Consider the following 21,256-nt stretch of genomic DNA (forward strand, 5'->3'; position numbering starts at 1 on the left):
CAAAGCCCTCTTCTGAAATACTATCCAATACTATCCTTAGCTAAAAACAAAAGAGAACACTGAGGATAGGGAGTCAATTCTGTGAGATTACCAGGAAAAAGAACAGTAAACAAGGGTGAAATTATTAGGCAGATTTAAGTCACTTCCTTCTCAATTGATAAGAGTTTGTCAAGTCATCCTCCTCTTTTAGGTACTCCCAGAGATACCCTTACAAATGGAAATTTCCCTTATGTATATAAATACTTCTTACAAAAGGGGAACTCCTACTTTGTTTTGAGAGTTTTCCCCAAGTCTGCAGTTTCTTAGGGGGAAAAAAAAAAAATCAGCTTAATTAATATGCCAAAGAAACATTTTGTGGTGGAAAATTCTGCTCCCCTACAGAGTAAAATAAATCCTTTATGAAGAATTTTATATATATTGAGTGATGACATACTTTTGTTTTGAAATTTGTCTTTGTTCATTTTAGTTTCTGAAAGTTGTTTTTTAATAGATAGATGGATGTAAGGTTGAGACCCTCATGAGAAGGTTAAAGATAGGTGGAAATCCAGACCTTGCTGATGGTGTCCACTTCTGAGATAATTCTAAGTTCTGGTTTGCAACTCCCAAATTAACTCTATATTTTCCTGAATCAGTGCTTCCACCTTCTGTAACTTTAGAGGTGGGTTTTCCTCTCCAATACATCACGATAGCAGTTTCACTGCTTATTCTCTGTCATCCTGTTTACTCCTGAAGAAAACCCTCCTCTATTGGAGAATTTTAGTAAGTTGTAAAATGACAAAGGAAAGGGAAGTCACAAAGTTTCAAACCAGATCAAAAGGGAAAGGGGATAAAACCATTTCTGGTTTCATTAGCATGTAAATGTAGGGATCCTAGCCTACTACAAGAAAAGACAAAAGCCACTTGAGTGAGAAAGGTGGCTTTTTCTGTACACAAAGAAAAAAGTAAGGTTCATCAACATTTGAGAAAAACCACAGATAAACTTTCTTTATAAAAAGACATAGCATCTTTGAAGAGTTCTTCTGGAATATATGCTGAGTTCAAAGGGAGATCTTTAAGATGAGGCTCTGGTGATAAAAAGACACAAGGGTATTTATAACTTACTGTATGCTAATGGAGGGAGAAGTGAGAGGTGAGCAGGGGAAAAAGAAGCCAAGGAAGAGCATTCAGTCTTTCTTCTATCCCACTCAGCAGGTGACAGAACCAGGCTTCCACAGGAAGTGAGATATGGTGAGAAGGGAAACCAGAGGCAAAATCATCAATAGCAGGAAGAAGAAAACGTTTAATCTCAGACATGAGGGCATTCTTATGTAAATATACTGATTTACATAATGCCTTATTTAAGAAATTGAAAATAAGTGTTAATAGGGATTTTGTGATATAATGTAGATCTTTTGCCCTTCCCTGGTGGCTCAGATGGTAAAGAATCTGCCTGGAATGATCCCTGAGATGGAAAGATCCCCTGGAGAAGGGCATGGCAATACACTCCAACATACTTGCCTGGAGAATCCCCATGGGCAGATAAGCCTGGTGGGCTACAGTTCATGGGGTCACAAAGAGTTGGACACAACTGAGCGACTAAGCACACACATCGATTTTTTAGCTATTTTATTTCACTACTGTATGTAATATAAAAATTTACACTTATCCTTGATCCTAGGTAAGTGTTTGAAGAACAGAAGTACATTTCTTTTTTAAAAAAATTATTTTTTTTTGCCATGCAACGCAGCTTGTGGGATCTCTGTTCCCCAACCAGGAACTGACTCGGGGCCCCTGGCAGTGAACGTGCAGAGTCCTAACCACTGGACTATCCAGGAACTCTCTGCATTTCTTAAGTAATGTAACTTTTCAAAGTTGGGTAAGGTTTTCCTATTTCTTATATTCACTACAGAATATATAGAAATGATATATCTAGAAGATGTATGTAATGTATGTCCTATATAGCTTGAAGTATTCTAGATTAGTGCTACCCAACAAACATAATGTGAACCAGACAGATAATTTTAAATTACTTAGGAGCAACATTTTAAAAAATGTCTAAAATGAAAAAATAAGCCTTTAATCATTCAGATTCCTAGCCTAATACACATCTTAAATATTATCATTTTAATATGTAATCAATATAAAATTTATTAGAGATATTTTATGCTTTTCTTTTTAATACTAAGTCTCAGAAACCCAGTGTATATTTTACACTTAACAGCACACCCCAATTCTAACTAAATACCTTTCAAGTGCTACACAGCCACATGTGCCTACCATACTGGACCATGCAGATCGAGATGATGGATGTAACATCTACATCAGCATAGTAGTATCATGGAAAAAAACACTGGACTTGGAACCTAGAAACTTGGGCCCTATCAGCTGGGAGCTATGTGATAGACACTGGTCTTATAGGAGTTAACAGTTCTTCTAAAAGAAAGAACAAGTAGCCAAATAAATTTAAAATGATTTAAGGAAAAGTTTAAAACATGACCTGGAGAGTAATTTATAGCATCACTAAATGTACTGTTCGAATTTACCAATTTTTATTGAGCATATAAAAAGATTAAGATGACTGGGTGGTTTCCCAGGTGAAAGCGAAAAAAGTCAAAGTGTTAGTCACTCAATCATTTGGCACTCTTTGCGACCCCATGGGCTGTAGCCTGCCAACCTTCTCTATCGATGGTGTTCTCCAGGCACAAAAACTGGAGTGGGTAGCCATTCCCTTCTCCAGATCATCTTACGTACCCAGGCATCAAAGCTGGGTCTCCTGCATCACAGGCAGATTCTTTATTGTCTGAGCCACTACCCAGAGCCACCAGGGAGATGCTTATAATTCAGCAAATAAAGTATTATAGTTTGAGTAAGAGGACTATTTATTCTATACTCAAAGAATGATCCCCATGAACCTAAGCCAGGAGTGCTGGCATATGACAGGGTGCTCAACATATGTATGACTGAATGCAACAACAAAAATAAAATACAATACCACAGTAGAAGAGTTATAAAAAAGGAATAAATCAATGTGGAAGCTAAAAGGAAGAGAGAGCACATCTATTTGGAGGTTGGAAAGGGAAATAAGAAAAGCGATCAGGAAGGAGGTAACATTTAAAATGTATTCTGAAGAATAGGTTGGAGTTTGTAGGCAGGGAAAAAGAGGAGAAAGGGAACAGAACGAGGAAGAGATTGCAGAAGGAAGAAACTACAGCAGAGATAAGGGCAAGAAGAAATGCTGAGGCACAGTAAGATAAAGTTAGGTTACTGTTTGAGTGATAAGTTAGTGCTTATATTGTGAAGAGCTTGAATTATCAGCTGAGGAATATATTAAGCATAGGCCTTTTGAAGTGTTTGAATAAAGAGTATTTCAGATTAACAAAAACGTCAGAGGAGAAAGGGTCTCAGTATTGACGGAGTACATAATTGTTTAGACCAGAGGTCAATAAATATTTACTGTAAATGGCCAAATACAAAATATTTTTAGACTATGGGGGCCATATTGGCTCTATTACAACTATTTACTTTTACTGTTAGAGCTGCAAAGTTATCACTGACTATACAGGGATTGAACTTGTGTCTCCTGCATTGGAAGGTGAATTCTTAACCACTGGGCCACCAAGGAGCCAAGATATATAATACTAAATGTTAAATAAGTGAAGAATGAGAAATAACCTCTTCCCTAGGAGATGAAAGTGCCTTCAAATTCCTGAGTAGGGAAAATATTTTAGAAAGGCAATAATTTGACCAGGTAGCCAGAGTCCACTATACAGGTTTTGTGTCAGGCACTGTAAACAAAAAGAGTTGGACACAACTTAGCGGCTGAACAACAACCGGAAACAAAGCAGTGAATAAGATCAACAGAATACCTACTACCTTAAAGGTTGTCAGGGCTTCTCAGGTGGCACCACAGTAAAAAAATTCACCTGCCAATGCAGGAGACAAGTTCGGTCCCTGGGTCGGGAGGATACCCTGGAGTAGGAAAGGGCAACTCACTCCAGTATGCTTGCCTAGAGAATCCCATGAACCAAGAAGCCTGGGCACAATAGATAACCTAGGTTTTCTGGTCAGTTTGTTCTCTCCCTGTAAATCATACTTCATCCTAACACACTATCCTTCCCATGCAGCTCTCTCTAGGTCTTGCTCCATAAGTTTGGTAACACCATCTCACTACCCCACTATGTCCTGTGGTTTTCCTATACCTTGTCCATACTTTTATAAGTCCTTTGGGCTTCCCAGTTGATGCTAGTGGTAAAGAACCCACTTGCCAATGCAGGAGATGAGAGAGATGGGAGTTCAATTCTTGGGTTGGGAAGATCCCCTGGAGGGCAGCATGGTAACCCATTCCAGTTTTCTTGCCTAGAGAAGCCCACAGACAGAGGAGCCTGACAGTACAGTCCACAGGGTCACGACTAAAGCGACAGCACACAAGCACTTAGAGGTAAGAATTCCTGATTCACTGTTTTTCTTTTTTTGTTGTTTTATCTAGGCTGCGCCAGATGGTTCTGAGATCTCAGTTCCCCAACCAGAGAAGGAATCCGGGCCATGGCAGTGAAAGCGCCAAATCCTAACTATTCGATCACCGGGTAAGTCCCCAGATCCACACTTAGCTTACAGTTTTATACCGTAACATTCTCTAAGCTTTTTCAACGTATACTGTCTGTTGACTTTGGTAATGCTCCTCAATTTTCATTCTGGTGCGGGGAGTAGAAATCAGATCAGAAAGGCACTTGATTTTATTAATAACAGTAGCAGTGGTTAGTTCGTATATCTGCAATTCACATGGCAACTACAGTCATACAGTCCTTGTGCCCACTCAGGAAGTAGTCAGGCTTAAGAGTTTAATTAGACTTCCTGTCATTAAATGCACATGATAGACTATTTGAGGTGTCAGACATGAAATATGGTAGGCTACAAAGATGAAAAACATTAACAGAACTGTTGTTGATGAGCTACATTACAGTTTAATTTTAAAAAGAGCAATGTAAATGTTACATCAAAATAATATTTTAAAGACTCTGACCACTTTGAGAACAAATATGTTTAATTTGGAAATTTGGTAATATAGAGTACTTTTTAAAATTTTTTTAATTTTTATTTATTTTTTTATTTTTAAAGTCTACTAATAGGATAAACTGAAATACTATTATATACTTAGCTATTTCTTAACTACTTTACTTTTATAAACTTATTCAATCCTCACAACAATTCCCACTGTATTTGCAATTTCTCCTTGTACAAACCCAGACAAATAGGGATCTGACATGGACTCAAATCTGACAGTCTGGCTTCAGATTCTTAAGGTATAATATAATGTGAACTTAGAATGAAAAGCAAATATTTCAGATAATAATCTTTATAGCACTTTTACATTTATGTCAAATATACTGAAAAAACACTAATAATCTTTTACACTTATATTGCCTTATAGTAATAACATACTTAAATGGACATGATCTCATTCAAATAGACAGCTGAATTAGATTCAAATTCAATTTGATCAACTAGAACAATAGAATGCATCAGGTACAAATGCACAGTATTGCATTTAAACCTGAGAGAAATAAGAAATAACAGATGGAAGGAGGTAAGGGAAAGGACCAATAGTTTCCAAATGGCCAGCTGTGTGTGTGTGCGCGCGTGTTCAGTCGTGTCTGACTCTTTACAACCCCATGGACTGTAGTCCGCTGGGCTCCTCTGTCCATGGAATTTCCCAAGCAAGAATACTGCAGTGGGTTGCCATTTCCCGACCCAGGGATTGAATCTAAGTCTCTCACACCTCTTGCGCTGGCAGGCGGACTCTTTACCACTGCGCCACCTGGGAAGCCCATTGTGTTTCAAGTACTTGCCTAACTACACCTTTAGATAAGTACCATTATTTGAACAATGAAGAAACATTAAGTCCATGATGAAATTAATCCAAAATCATGTAGCTTTGAGTGGCATAATAAGGATTAGAATTCATCATGATCTGCCTCCAAAGCCTTTCACTACCCTGCAACAACAGAAAAATGAGGGGGAAAAAAAGACATTCTATTCTGTGTTTCTGTTCAAAGAAAAACTAACATAGGTTGAGTTTTAGGTAGCTACTAATATACTCTTAGGTTGTATTAATGTAATTACAGAACCAACATATCAATAGAAGTGGTAAACATAGACATTTATGTTCACATGACATTTTAGAGGAAACATGATAACCAATTTGTAATAACTGAAAAGCTATTAGGTAGAGTAACAGACATGAGATTTTGTTTCAAAGTAAGAAAATAATAAACAGATGTCAAAACTGGAATAGGTTACCTTATGAGATGTTTAATGTTTTAAACTTAATGTTAGTGATTTTGCAGAGGCATTCATAAATAAGATAGGAGTTAGACAAGTAGTTTTATTCCAAGCCTCGACTTCAAATTTAGAGCAGTTTGACTTTCACATGTTACATGTGCATTTATTTTTCAGACTTTTTATTTTTTGGAGGGGTATGTTCTCATGGTGTAAAAAGAAAAATAACCTAAAACCATTGGACTAGATACACTGATTTGTTAAGAACATAAAATCATATCTTACTTGTTAAAACAAAAGCAAATCACACCTACCATTTTTTTCTGCAAAGGCAACTGCATCTTCTTTAGTACTAAAAGTCAGAACCAGGTTGGATAAGGGATCAGCCCTGTAAGAAACAATTTTTTTCCCAGGATTTAACATTAACCTTTAACTGAAAATTACTTATTTTGAATAATTTCTTTAAAACTGTTAACTATCTGAATATGTTTTTCTGTGTTAAATTACAGAGAAGACAATGGCAACCCACTCCAGTACTCTTGCCTGGAAAATCCCATGGATGGAGGAGCCTGGTGGGCTGCAGTCCATGGGGTCGCTAAGAGTCGGACATGGCTGAGTGACTCCACTTTCACGCATTGGAGAAGGAAATGGCAACCCACTCCAGTGTTCTTGCCTGGAGAATCCCAGGGACGGGGGAGCCTGGTGGGCTGCCGTCTATGGGGTCGCACAGAGTCGGACACGACTGAAGTGACTTAGCAGCAACAGCAGTGTTAAATTAGGGCAATTTTCTAACAAGTCAAATTAAAAACTTTAAAATGACAAAGACATTCAGCAATCTTTAGTCTCTAATAAAAATCATTTATTAAGCTTTAAAAAAAAAGAAAATGAATGAGAATCCTCTTAGGTTTGTTTTATTCTTTAAACGTACCTTATAAATTCATAGTAATTAGAAGGAGCTTGGCCAAAATTGTGAAGACCCTGAGCTCACCTCTTCTCACAGACACATCAAAACTACAACTGTTTACACAGCAACAACTGAGAAAACCTAGAATCTAGCAGAAAAGATCTTCTGTAATCAAAGGTATAAAGAAGGAACCACAATGAGACAGGAGGCAGAGACCCATACCGAGTCGGGCAACCCACAAACAGGAGGTAAGTACAACTGCAGAAAGTCAGTCGCTCAGTCGTGTCTGACTCCTTGAGACCCCAGGGACTGTAGCCCACCAGGCTCCCCTGTCCATGGGATTCTGCAGGTGGAGTGGGTTGCCATTTCCTTCTTCAACAACTGCAGAGGTTCTCCCCAAGGAGCAATATGTCCAAGCCCCAGATGGAGCTCCCAAGCCTGGGGATCCTGAACTGGAAGACAAGCCCCTAGAACATTTGGCTTTAAAGGCCAATGGGGCTTAGTTTCAGGAGACCCAGAGGGCTGTGGGAAACAGAGACTATCTCGTAAAAGGCTCAGAAGAAATCTCATATACTTCAGGACCCAGGGCAGAAGCAGTAATTTGAAGGAAGCGTGGGTCAGACCCACCTCCTAATCTTTGAGAGTCTCCAGGAAAGGCAGGAGACAACTGAAGCCCAGGGATGTAGAAAACTGGCAAGAGTCATTTGGGGGAGCTCATTCCACCATGAGGTGCCATTTTGGAATCTTCTCAATAGCTTCTAACCACTGAACCAGGTTGTAAGCACCATTCCTGAGACATCTCAGGCTAAGCCATTAGCAGGATGGGAACACAGCTCTACCCACCAGATGGCAGGCTGCCTTAAGAACTCCTGAGCCCATGGGCTGCCCCAGGAAACAACAGCCTTGTCCACCAGAGGGCCCTGCAGCCAAAGACCCCAACAGACCCTTAGCCTGCCACAGAGAACCCAACTCACCTGGCAACACTAGCCAAGACCCTGTGGGCCCTGGCCCTGCCAACCAGCTGGACAAAACCAGCTCTGAGACACTGCAGACATCACAGTCAGTGGGCCAACACACCAGCTCAAGGACTACTGGGGTTCTGGAGGCAGAGGTCCCACAATTTACCTCTGCCGAGCAATGAACCATCACTAGGCCCAGAACCCCTTGGCCCTACCCACCAGTGGTTAGACACCAGCTCTAGAACCCCTGGGCCCTGAAGCAAGAGGCCATGAGACTTGGCTTCATGCAACAGTTGGGAGGGGTGGGAGGAATTAGCCTCAGTATGCTCCATGACCAGACCCTTCCACCAGCAGGTAGTCATCAATCCCAGGACCACTGCAGCCCCACAGCCTGCCTTATCAGGATCCAGGCAACATACCAGGAGGCTGACACCAGCACTCATCACTTGTATTCAACATAGTACTGAAATTCCTAGTTACAGCAATCAGACTGGAAGAAGGAATAAAAGGAATTCAAATTGAAAAGGAAAAGCTGTCACTGTTTGCAGATGACATGATACCATCTATAGAAAATCCTCAAGATACCACCAGAAAACTGTAAGAGCTGAATCTGGTAAAGTTACAGGATACAAGATTAATATACAAAAATCTATTGCATTTCTATACACTAACAATGAATTATCAAAATTTCTAAACTCATATAATCTCTTCTAATAAACAAAAACTATAAAGAAACTTTACTTTAAAAATAAATGTCGCTTCAGTCGTGTCCAACTCTGTGCGACCCCATAGATGGCAGCCCACCAGGCTCCCCCATCCCTGGGATTCTCCAGGCAAGAAAACTGGAGTGGGTTGCCATTTCCTTCTCCTATTAACACTATTCACAGTACATTTTAAACTAATATCTACAGCTTAGGGACCATGTTAAGAGTGCTCACAATGTCAGCCATTTTTATCCAATAAATAGTACTCTGAAAAAAATTGTTCTTACAATATATTTTGCTGGGCCGCACTTACATAAATACTTATATATATGTTACCTATGTGGAATGTATATGTCTATACCATTAAACATGGTGATATCTATGCAAAACTGTCTCAAAAAGTATTGTCATAAGGCATCCTGTATACAAAAGAGCCTGAAAATCAGTGCATTTAAAAGGAAAATCTACACAGAAAAAGAGCCAAAAATAGTATTCACATTAAACCAAAATACTCACGTTGACGCCCAACCCATCAAAGGATTTTCCCATCTCTCTCTGGTATCAAACTCCATCTTCCATTTCTTTGTGTTGTTTACTCCAGACTGCATGTTATTGCGAGCAGGAACAAAGATCCTGGCTTTTCTAGTTTTGATATGCTCTTCTGGAACACCAGTTATAGTAGTAATATCCTACAGAAAAACAAGCAAATGTGTTGCTAACAGCCCACTTACACCCTAATGTATTTTTGTTGCTTTCTGTATCTTACAATACATACTTATGTACAATTTTTAAGCTTTATTTCACTTCTTTGTTATTTTACCATGTAAACTACTATTTTGATATTTGGAAAAGATATATTGGGGGAATGTTAGGGTACAGTGGGAAAGGGCTCATAAAAAAATTTAGGCCCATTTTGTACAACAAGGTACTGGTAATTTTTGTAGCGTCTGCTGGCAGAAAAGCCTGTACTGAGTAGACTCTGATTTCATGAGCTGGTATAATTAGCAGAGAAAGAATGTAAAGGGATATTAAAAGTAAACAAATATAAAAAGTGACTAAATTTTAAATAGAAAAAAATATATATTACCAGTGGTTTCTGTGTTATGCTGCTTACAAGGCATTCTCTTCAGAGAAAGGCCTGACCCTTTTTGTAAACAATTAAAATCAATTAACAACTTTAATTACCATTTTGATTTATCTCTCTTTAATGAAACCTACTGAAGAGAAAAGGATATCAAATAGATGTCAAACTTATTCTGCAAAGATAAAAAAATCTGCACAATTTTTGCAGAAATGTTAGAGGAAAACAATGATAACTTGACTCTCTTTTTCTACATTTCTATCCAATAACAAAAGGCCAACTGATGAATAAATACAATTTTGACTCCCTGATTAAATATATTTCAAACTGTAGTAGCAATCAGGACACAAAATAACAAAGTAATTTAGAGTTTAAGTCTCCATTTAGTAATGGTAAAATACTTCATTCTAGCAATGTAAAATCATATTACGGTCAACTATATTATGCTCATAAAGCATTTTAAAATTATGGTTCCTTATTAAGGTAAACTTTAAAAAAACTGGTTAAAAACAACAGGTTAAACATGTAAATGATTATATCAAAATTGGAAAAACTAGAAAACTTCGCACATTTTGTTAATTTTAATTTCATGTTTATTTGTAGTTCCACTCTAATCAATGTTTTAGACCAAAGAAATACTAGGAGTTCTTAGTTGCAATATATACTGGGAAAAAACTAAATGTATATCTGATTCAACTAATCTTTCTACCCACAGATTAAAGAAACAATTCCTTAAAGTTATTTTAGCTGACAACTATACCTTCTCACCTATACCAATAATTAGGTGTGGTTACTTTGTCATAGTTTGTCTATTTGGAGAAACTATAAAAATGATCCATATAAATATTTACACAAAAATGTACATCTAGTATATGCCTACGTTTTTAAAGTTTATAGGATAAAATAAAAGCTAAACGAGTACAACTGATACATAATTTTTAAAGGCATCAATATGTCAAGTTATTACAGATTGTCAAGTTCATCCTCAAAGAAAAGTAATTTCAGGTTATTATTACATTCAATAACTTTCTAAAGAATATTCCTCTACTCAACAGCTTGAAAGAAACTCAGCTCCTGGAAAGTCCTTAATGTTTATTTCCCCCTTTGAATTCACTACAGTGTTGGTAATCTTTCACATTAACTTAGTATTTAATATTATATATTTTCACATTAAAAAAAATCTAGTTATAGCTGAAGCAAAGTATAAACGAACAGTAAGTATATTACAGAATTATGGGATAAGGCATCCTTGTCAGATTCCATAGCAAGACCTCCATTCTAAGCTGAGCTCATAAAAGCTGAAGCTATAAGTTGGCTATTCTTTTAATTAAGACTTACAGAAAAGACAGCATATTAATCTCTTAATACCAGTTTAGGAAACAGACTCACTTTTTCAATACCAGTTCAGGAAACAGACTTACTTTTTCTTAATAAATGTCTATATTGTATGCATATGCCAAAGTAATTTAAAAACCAATAAAGCTTTAGTAAAATGGAAAGAATATTTCTTGATTTGTACTATCAAAGCAGAAAGGCACAGCATGATTTTTTAAGGATGGAAAACCACTTTAAAATCAGTGGCTACAGAAGTTGCTAAGCTCCTAGCTGCAAGTGCTCCCATGCCTTCTCAAATTATGGCAATTATTTGGTATCTTCTCCAAATAAAACTGGCATTCAAACAAATGAGTTTCTGAATTTGAAGTCCAAGTTGTTCTGACATAGAAGCCCTTTGCCGGCAGAAGACATGTAAGGTACTGGAGAGTTGAACTGCTGCCAAAGACAGAATAAAAAGGCTTGGCATCTCTCACATACTTGACACCTAAAGGGCACAGAAGCTCTAAAATTCCTAGTCCTTGTAGGCACACACTCAGTCTAGACAAACTGATTTCTCACACTTTTAAAACGCATCACAACACTCTATTGTTATCATTTCATCCACACAGCTTCAGCAAGTGACAGAAGAACATGTCCTTTAAGCGACATTTCAATGGGCTAAAGCTCCCATTCCAAGATTCCATTAAAACAATGTAATACTTGAAAAGAACTATGAGGCACTATGAACTTTTTACGTGTCTTCAATGCTTTGCTTTTCCTCAAAGTTCTCACTGACCTATCTGTGACTCAACTTTTGAAAATAAATCAATCATCTGCAGACTACTGAAACTATACTGAACTAATGATACTCTTTAGATTTCTACTTTAATGATACTGTTTTTAGATTTCCACTTTTCTACTGCAGTATGGATCATATGTGATTATTTTTAAAAAACATAAAAGATGTCAATGTTGCCTTTCACAGATTTCTCATTTCATTGGTAAAATAGGTTATTTATAAATAATAATTCGTAGATTTTCTATGTCTACAAAAAAGTTAAAACACATAAAATAGGAGAAGGCTGCAAATTGGCACCTGAAGAATCTCAAGACTCACCAGTTAGTATTTATAAATTCTACTGAAACAAGTAACCCTATACATAATATATGCACTTACTGAATTTTAAAACTTTTTAATTTTTAACAATTGGATCAAGCATGACACCTATGTTTACATTATTAAACTAAATATCTTCATAAAGTTTCATAAATATGAACTTGTGTACAATATGCTATTTAAGAAATAGTAACTAGTTACCTAATCATGATTCATAGATTTAAAAATTTACTACTTTGCTACAAGCATATCATAATTTCAAAGTTCTACTCTTTTAGTATGATCTTTTTCACAATTTTAAATTTATAAGAGCTGATATACTGACTTTCTATTTCACAAGTCTAGTTTAAATTGAAGAGGAATTTAAAAATCATTAAGAAAGTATATGCCAGTATATGTAAATGAATTTTACTCTTTCAAATACCAATTTCCATTATAAAATATTATTTTCCATATAAAACTGTATGATTCGGTTATCAACTGTCCCCATTTATCTTGTGTGAATTCAACTTTTTTTTAAACAAAGGAAGCAGGGAACAAGCAATGGGAAGTTGGTGTCAAAATGCAGAAAAACCTCCCAGCAAGCTTCTTGCAACCACCCAGGATTTAGAGTCTTGCTGGCCGCTCTCTTTTCAATACCAGAATTTCACACGTTTCAATGACTATTATGACTTCAAAGAATCAAATTTTCATCATTGTCTGTCATCTGCCGGTTGATTTGTATAAAGGAGTTCTTCTGCATGCACTCCAAACAAAAGCCTCCTTACTTTTGTGGCTATATATCAAGTTTAAAAGTTTTGTTTGTGACAGTTGTGTCTTTGGTAAATTAGGGTAACACTGAAGGAGTGCAGCTGCTCTGCAGGAACCTCCTTTTTGGCACCATTTCACTTAAATAAAAACTGAATAATTAGCTTCTGCCTTTATTAAACCACAAAAATGCCACTGGCCTTAGTAATTACTTCCGGTTGCCCCACCCACTTAACCTTAATACTTTACACCTGTCATAAAGAGAAATTAATGAAAAAGGCTTTCACCACTTTGGATGAATTTCTGATAGATATCCCAGTATACCCAGAAGAGTCAAAATTCTTAACAGGCTTTTTGGTAATAAGTTCACTACACTGTATGTTATTTGTGGATCAATGTTGAAAAGTTTTAATAGGGTACATACTGGAACATTAAGTACAAATACTGCTTACAGAAACTTGTTCTACTGCAGGTTATTAGTTACCAATTATGTGTTTGTTTTAGGACTAAAATTCATCTAAATTTGATGATTCTGTTTATATTCTACTTCAACAATGAAAGATGTTGAAAACAATCCTGGATCTATAATAAAAACTTCCTTTGAAGTACTCTACAGATACTTAATATAAGAAACTCATTAAGTGGTCTAATAAATAATGAAGGACACTATACTAAATAAATACTAGTTTGAAAAAGAATAGATTTGGCAGATAGCATAACCATATGTACTTATCATGGAAGAACTTGAAACACTTCTAAAAATCAAGATACAATCAAAACTATAAACGAGAAGTGTGCCAGTAGAACCAATTTTTGTTTGTTAAAGCAAGACATTGATGTAGGAGTCTAACAAGGTAACGAAACAAGCGTTGAAACATATCATCCATTTTATCTTGCATATCAAGCAAAGCTATCATGGAACCAAACCTGGGTGGTGGCGCTAGTGATAAAGAACTTGCCTGCCAATGCAGAAGCCATGAGAAACACAGGTTCAATCCCTGAGTCGGGAAGATGCCCTGGAGAAGGAAGTGGCAATCCACTCCAGTATTCTTGCCTGCAGAATCCTATGGACAGAGGAGCCTGCCGGGCTACAGTTCATGGGGTCGCAGAGTCAAACATGACTGAAGAGACTTGGCACACATCAGGAAGCCAAAAGTTCAGTTTTAAATGGAATGTTGTTACAATACTAACAATAGATCAAGCAAATGATACACCTAGTCATATAATGATTTTTTAAAAAATCTTAAGAATTAGGGACATTTATGTCTCATTCTCAAACTATTTTCATTACTCCTAGATCCTTCTGAGCACGTTAGGGTACAGCAATGGCTTAAAGGTAAGGGCTGAGTCAAAACTGGGTTAGAATCCCGCCTTTGTTGGGCAAATTAATAGATTTCTCCTAAAATATTATGTATAAGGATCAATTAAACAAGGTAAAATGAGGACTAAATAATGTATGTAAAGTGCCTGGGCAATAAAAAAAGGTCCCATGTATTTTTAGTGCCTACTGTGTATTAGAACCTAGACACAATGCTCAAAGGTAAAGACATGATCTCTATTCTCATGAAAATTACCATCTGACTCTTTTAAAAGACAGAGTGAACAAGTAATGGGAGGTTGTTGGTGAGATGCAAAAAAATTCCCATCTTCTTGGGATAGGATAATATGAGTTAGTAAATAAAATACAACAAAAGATTTTGTAATTAAAGTCAATTAAGTTGCTTCAAGTCTAGAGAAAAGCCTAGTTTTCTTCTTAAAGGCTGGATATTCCATTTTTGTATGTGTCAAAATAAAAATAAGACTTTATTCCTGAACTTAAAAAGTCTATAATCTATGCACCCATAAGAAGGAGGGGGGATAACTAAATAATCATTACTGTAAAATACAGTATTAAGACTCAGATAAATCTCAAGGAACCCAAGCCCCACATTTGCTACCTGTGCAATATTGACAAGTTACTTAAATTCCTTCAGCTTCCTCCTTCAAAAAATGTACTACAGAGAATTCCCTGGCATTTCAGTGGTTAGGACTCCATGCTTTCACTGCCGAGAGCACAGGTTCAATTCCTAGTCAGGAAAGTAAGATCCTGTAAGCTGTGTGGTAAGAGCCCCCCATCCAGGTACTACAAAACATACCTCATAGTAATGTTTGGAAGGATTAAGTCAGGATACAAAGTAAAATGTGATAAATGCCATGGGGTCAAATAAAAGAGAGACTGCATTTGGTTTTAAAGGCAGAAGTATCTATCTCCTTCTTCAGTTACCTTTTCTAACTGAAGAAGGAGACAGAAGATGATTCTTTCAGGATAGTTATGATTTTAAGAAGTTACTGTTAAAACATTATAAAAAAATTACAGAAAAAATTTAAAAGTATATTCATATATTTGGACTTCCCTAGTGGTATAGTGAGATAAGAATCAGCCTGCTGATGCAAGGGACATGGGTTTGATCCCTGGTCTGGGAACACTCCACATGTTGAGGAGCAACTGAGCCTGTGGGCCACAACTACTGAGCTTGTGCTCTAAGACCTGCAAGCCACAACTACTGAGCCCATGTTCTGCAGCTACTGAAGTCCGTGCACCCTAGAGCCTATGCTCATCAACAAGAGAAGCCACTGCAATAAGAAGCCTGCAAGCTACAACTAGAGTAGCCCCTGCCCTCTGCAACTAACGAAAGCCCATGGGCAGCAATGAAGACCTGGTACAACCAAAAAATAGAAAAATAAAAATATATCCATATGTTTAAAATCTTAGCAACTGCTTTTCTTATGTATATGACACAATAATGATCTATATACATATCTACTTTACACAGTGATAATAGTTATTCTGCACTATTTTCAAGTATCACATCACTTACTTTTTTTTCCATGTAGTTACCCTGTTTTGATATTTCTTGTTTTAATGGCCTCATTAATAATCTATGAAGTTGATATGCCACAATTTCTTAGCCAATCCCTTATTACTGAAAAATCAAATTTTTGTTATTTCTTTTACAGTATAGTTTACTGCAATGAAAATCTCAGTATCCTAATTCTTTAAGGTTAGTCACCCTTATGACAGAAAGTGAAGAGGAACTAATAAAAAGCCTCTTGATGAAAGTGAAAGAGGAGAGTGAAAAAGTTGGCTTAAAGCTGAACATTCAGAAAACGAAGATCATGGCATCTGGTCCCATCACTTCATGGCAAATAGATGGGGAAACAGTGGAAACAGTGGCTGACTTTATTTTTCTGGGCTCCAAAATCACTGCAGATGGTGACTGCAGCCATGAAATTAAAAGACACTTACTCCTTGGAAGGAAAGTTATGACCAACCTAGATAGCATATTCAAAAGCAGAGACATTACTTTGTCAACAAAGGTCCATCTAGTCAAGGCTATGGTTTTTCCAGTAGTCATGTATGGATGTGAGAGTTGGACTGTGAAGAAAGCTGAGTGCCGAAGAGTTGATGCTTTTGAACTGTGGTGTTGGAGAAGACTCTTGAGAGTCCCTTGGACTGCAAGGAGATCCAACCAGTCCATTGTGAAGGAGATCAGCCCTGGGATTTCTTTGGAAGGAATGATGCTAAAGCTGAAACTCCAGTACTTTGGCCACCTCATGTGAAGAGTTGACTCATTGGAAAAGACTCTGATGCTGGGAGGGACTAGGGGCAGGAGTAGAAGGGGATGACAGAGGATGAGATGACTGGATGGCATCACCGACTTGATGAACGTGAGTTTGAGTGAACTCAGGGAGTTGGTGATGGACAGGGAGGCGTGACGTGCTGCAATTCATGGGGTTGCAAAGAGTCAGACATGATTGAGCTACTGAACTTAACTGAGGGTTATATTAACTAGGTCAAAGGTTATGATAAATGTCCATGGTTTCAGACATGTTATCAAATTGCTTTTTAAAGAGTGGTAAAATTTTATATTACTACTCACAATACGGGTCAGTTTCTATTTATGCTTGAAAGGCACAGAGAAAGAGTATGTATTAATTGGACTGAATTTACTTACTGTATATTCTTCCTTACAAACCTGTACAGGAGAAGATGAATTTGATTTTTGACTTGTAAGAATATTTTTAAAAATTAACAAAATTTCCTCAAAATTGACTCAAATGATATTATTTTATAGGAGCTGCTACCAGTAGAAACAGGTGGGAAAAGGTAACACTTACCTAAAATCTAATTGACTATTCAAAATGTAACTCTGGAACATACTACAAATGCATAATTTTTTTGTAATGGTATAAGGATTTATGTTCAGATTCTTACTGTACAGTTATATCATAGTATATGATCTGACATATGACATAGCCAAATCAAGTTTACTAAACAGACATTTTAAGACAGAATGCTGTAACTTTTTTTTTTGGCCACACTTTGCAGCTTGAGCAATTCTCAGTTCCCTCACCAGGGATTGAACCTGGGCCACACCAGTGAAAGCCCAGCTGGAATCCTTATCACCAGGGAGCAAGGGAACTCCCCTGGAAAGCTGTAATTGTTTTAAATAATATAGAAATAAACTTTCTCTCCCAATCAGGAAAATCCACTGGAAGACTTCATTTTTACAAGGAAACACTGGAAACAATCATTTTCTATTAACTTTGAAAGAAGTGAAAGTTACTTACAAAAAAAAAAAATGCTTACAAAATAAATTGGTCAATACTGCCTCAGTGAAAACCAGTATGCTTCAATGAAGCATCTGAAAGTTATTAATTGTTTTATACTTGTAAGATACAGCATATTAATAATGATCAACTTAATACCTAAACCCCTCCTTGTTTACTTTTTAATCCAATGATCCAGAATGTTTTTGATTTTTAAATTACTAATTCATGTAGCTACAGTAGGTCACATAATAGTTTTTTCAGAAGCTGAAATAAAAGGGAAAAAAATGGCCACAAAACACTTGGAACTTCTATAACATATTACATTTTTAAAAGAGCCACTCTGTTATTTCATAATCAAACAGTCCTCCTCATACCCTGGTAATAAATTAAAAAGCTGACGTACACACAACGTAAATTAAGAATTACTAGAACAAAAGCCACAGCAGCAGAGAACTAAATATGAAATAACTGTTGAATAAACAAACATCAGGGCAAAGGGAGAGAAGGTGAATAAACAACTGAAAAACAAGTGGTGGTTTAAACAATAAATGAAATTAGTTATGTCTGGAAAGGAACTGAAAATAATCTAAAGCTGAATGTTTCTAGTTTAGTAAAACAACCTTCAAGAGACAAATGTGTGAAAGTCAATCTTCAAGGAGACAAAAAAGTATAAGACAATCCCTCATTAATTTAGCATAAAAATAAAAGTAAAGCTATGGATAGAAGTCTCTTTTCTGACTTAGGAACAGATAGTTGTTAACTGAAAATATTGGTGAAAATAGATCATTAAGTGAGTACACACATTCATGCATACACAGCCACACTTTAAATAGTGTATTATAACTTAAAAGGTACACATGAACATTCTTTCAATAATCTTCGGATATAGGGCCAGTACCCTTCCTTTGAGTGTAGGTCCGGTGGTTAGAATTCCAAGTGTTGCTTCTGTCATAAACTACCAAGAAAATGCATATCTACAATCTACAGTTTTGTTTTTTAAAAATGCAAAGAATACAAAGAGATTTGTGAAACATTAAGTCCAAAATCAGTCTAGATTTCCTTTTGTCTCACTACCACCTAATTTGACAAAAATCATGTCAGAAATTCACCTTTATTATATGTTCAAAGTATTCAAAAGAACAATCATATAAAGAACTCTGTGTCCCCCATATAGCAGCATTCAGATTGTAGTATCCAATCAAATTATGTAATTACAGTGGCAAGTAAACTGGCATAGAAAGGTATGGAAACGAGCACAGCTGAGTCTTGGTAAACATGCCTCATTACTGAGAGCTGAAGTCTGGTAGTGTATTTAAATTAAGACATAATATGCAGTACATTGGTAAGGATGTTTTACAGAAATAACTGAGAGCATCAATAATGGAGCAAATTGTTAAAAGGCTGGTTTAAAAAATTAAAGATTCATTAAAACCATTATTGTAAAAGGTTGTCACGATGCAGTATATGGATTTTTATTTGGATCCATGATAGAGTAACACATATCAGACTACCATTGTGGCCTTGTAAAACTATAAAATTGGGAAAGCAATTTTTTTCAGATATTAGACAACTGGATAACAGGAAGCATCATACTGTTATCCCTGAAAGAAGGAAAATTCATGATGAAGTCTTACAGTTGTCCCAGTTTTATCTGGAGGCACACTGCAGACCATGACAGAGCCCAAGCAGACCACCACAGCCCTGAAGGGCAGAAACAGTATAGTGATTAGAACACAGGGCTAATAACATTTGTGAGGCAGAGTTCTCAAGAAAAAGAAATTTAAGGCATCCAAATTGAAAAGGAAGTGGTAAAATTATCTCTGCTCACAGATTTATAGGATACAACACACAATCACAAAACCTATTAGAGCTAATGAACAAGTTCAACAAAGTGGCAGGGTTAAAAAAAAGTCATGTATGCTCTATCACTAAGTCGTATCTGACTCTTTGTGACCCCATTGGATGCTCTGCTGTCCATTGGGTTTCCCTGGCAAGAATACTGGAGTGGGCTGACCCATGGATAGAACCTACGTCCCCCATGCCTCCTGCATTGGCAGACAGATTCTTTACCACTGGACCACCTCAACACACAACAAATACCAGTTGTGTTTCTATACACTAACAATGAACAATATGCAAAGATTTAAATTCCAATTTAAAAGATATATGCACCTCTATGTTCACTGCAGCATTATTTATAATAGCCAGGATATAAAAACAACCTAAGCACCTACTGATGGATGAATGGATAAACAAGATGTACATATAAATACAATGGAATATTACTTGGCCCTAAAAAGAAATCTTGCCATTTACAACAGACCTAGGGGGTATAACGCAAAGTGAAGTAAGTCAGAAAAGACAAACCTATGATTTCACTTACATGTAGAATCTAAAAAACAAAACAGACTTATAGATACAGGAAATAAACTGGTAGTTATCAGTGGGAGGAGTGGTTGGAAGGAAGGTGGACAAAATAGATGAAGAGGATTAAGAGGTACAAACTTCCACATATAAAATAAATAGGTCATGGGAATGTAATGTATTAATACACCATATGAAATATAATCAATAATATTGTTATAACTTTAAGGGCTTCAGATGGTAAAGAATCTGTCTGCAATGCAGGAGACCTGGGTTCAATCCCTGGGTTGGGACGATCCCCGGCAGAAGGGAATGGTTACTCACTCTGGTATTCTTTCCTGGAGAATTCCATGGACATGGGACCCTGGCGGGCTACAGTCCATGGGATTGCAAAGAGTCAGACACAATTGAGCAACTAACATTTTTTCACTTATCACTTTTTTCAACAAACAGTAACTAGACTTATCATGATAAAAAAGGCCTGATAAAAAATGCCAAGACCATTTCAATGGGGAAAGCACCAACAAATGGTGCTGGGAAAACGTATATGCATACCCACATGCCAAAGAATAAAACTGAATTCTTTACCTAATATCATACACAAAAGTTAGCTCAAAATGGATCAAAAACCTAAATGTAAATACTTAAAACTATAAATCTCCTAAGTTTTGTGCACCAAAGGACATATATGTGATAACAGATAAATATTCAGAATACATAAAGTGAAGTCAAAGTCGCTCAGTTGTGTCTGTCTCTTTGAGACACTATGGTCTGTAGCGCTGGAGGCAACCCCATTCATGGAATCCTCCAGGCAAGAATACTGGACTGGGTAGCCTTTCCCTTCTCCAGGGGATCTTCCCAACCCAGGGACTGAACTCACAATGTCTCCCACATTGCAGGTAGATTTCCCTACCAGCTGAGCCACCAGGGAAGCCCAGAATATATAAAGAACTCCTACAACTCAACAAAAAACAAACCACATTAAAAAATGTACAAAGTACTTGAATAGACTTTTCTCCAAAGATATGCAAATGACCAACCAGCACATGAAAAAATGCTCAATATCACTAGTCATTAAGAAAATGCAGATCAAAACCACAATGAGATACCTTTTGACACCCATTAGGGTGGCTATTATCTAAAACCATGGAAAGTAAGTGCTGATGAGGAAGGATGTAGAGAAACTGGAACCCTTGTGTGTTGCTGGTGGGAACATGA

The 21,256-nt window shown here is 36.8% G+C and overlaps 1 protein-coding gene across 1 annotated transcript in view; it reads right to left on the reverse strand.

Moving 5' to 3' along the window:
- NDUFS4 (NADH:ubiquinone oxidoreductase subunit S4) overlaps window positions 1–21,256 on the reverse strand; it is a 115,633-nt gene that overhangs the window by 13,689 nt on the left and 80,688 nt on the right. Inside the window, exons 3-4 of the mRNA XM_019983013.2 lie at window positions 9,339–9,511; window positions 6,570–6,643 (exon numbers count right to left, since the gene is read on the reverse strand). Coding sequence (XP_019838572.1) covers window positions 6,570–6,643; window positions 9,339–9,511 — 247 coding nt within the window. The remainder of the gene's footprint in view (window positions 1–6,569; window positions 6,644–9,338; window positions 9,512–21,256) is intronic.

Source organism: Bos indicus, chromosome 20 (assembly GCF_029378745.1).
Source record: "Bos indicus isolate NIAB-ARS_2022 breed Sahiwal x Tharparkar chromosome 20, NIAB-ARS_B.indTharparkar_mat_pri_1.0, whole genome shotgun sequence".
In the NCBI taxonomy this organism is placed as follows: domain Eukaryota; kingdom Metazoa; phylum Chordata; class Mammalia; order Artiodactyla; family Bovidae; genus Bos; species Bos indicus.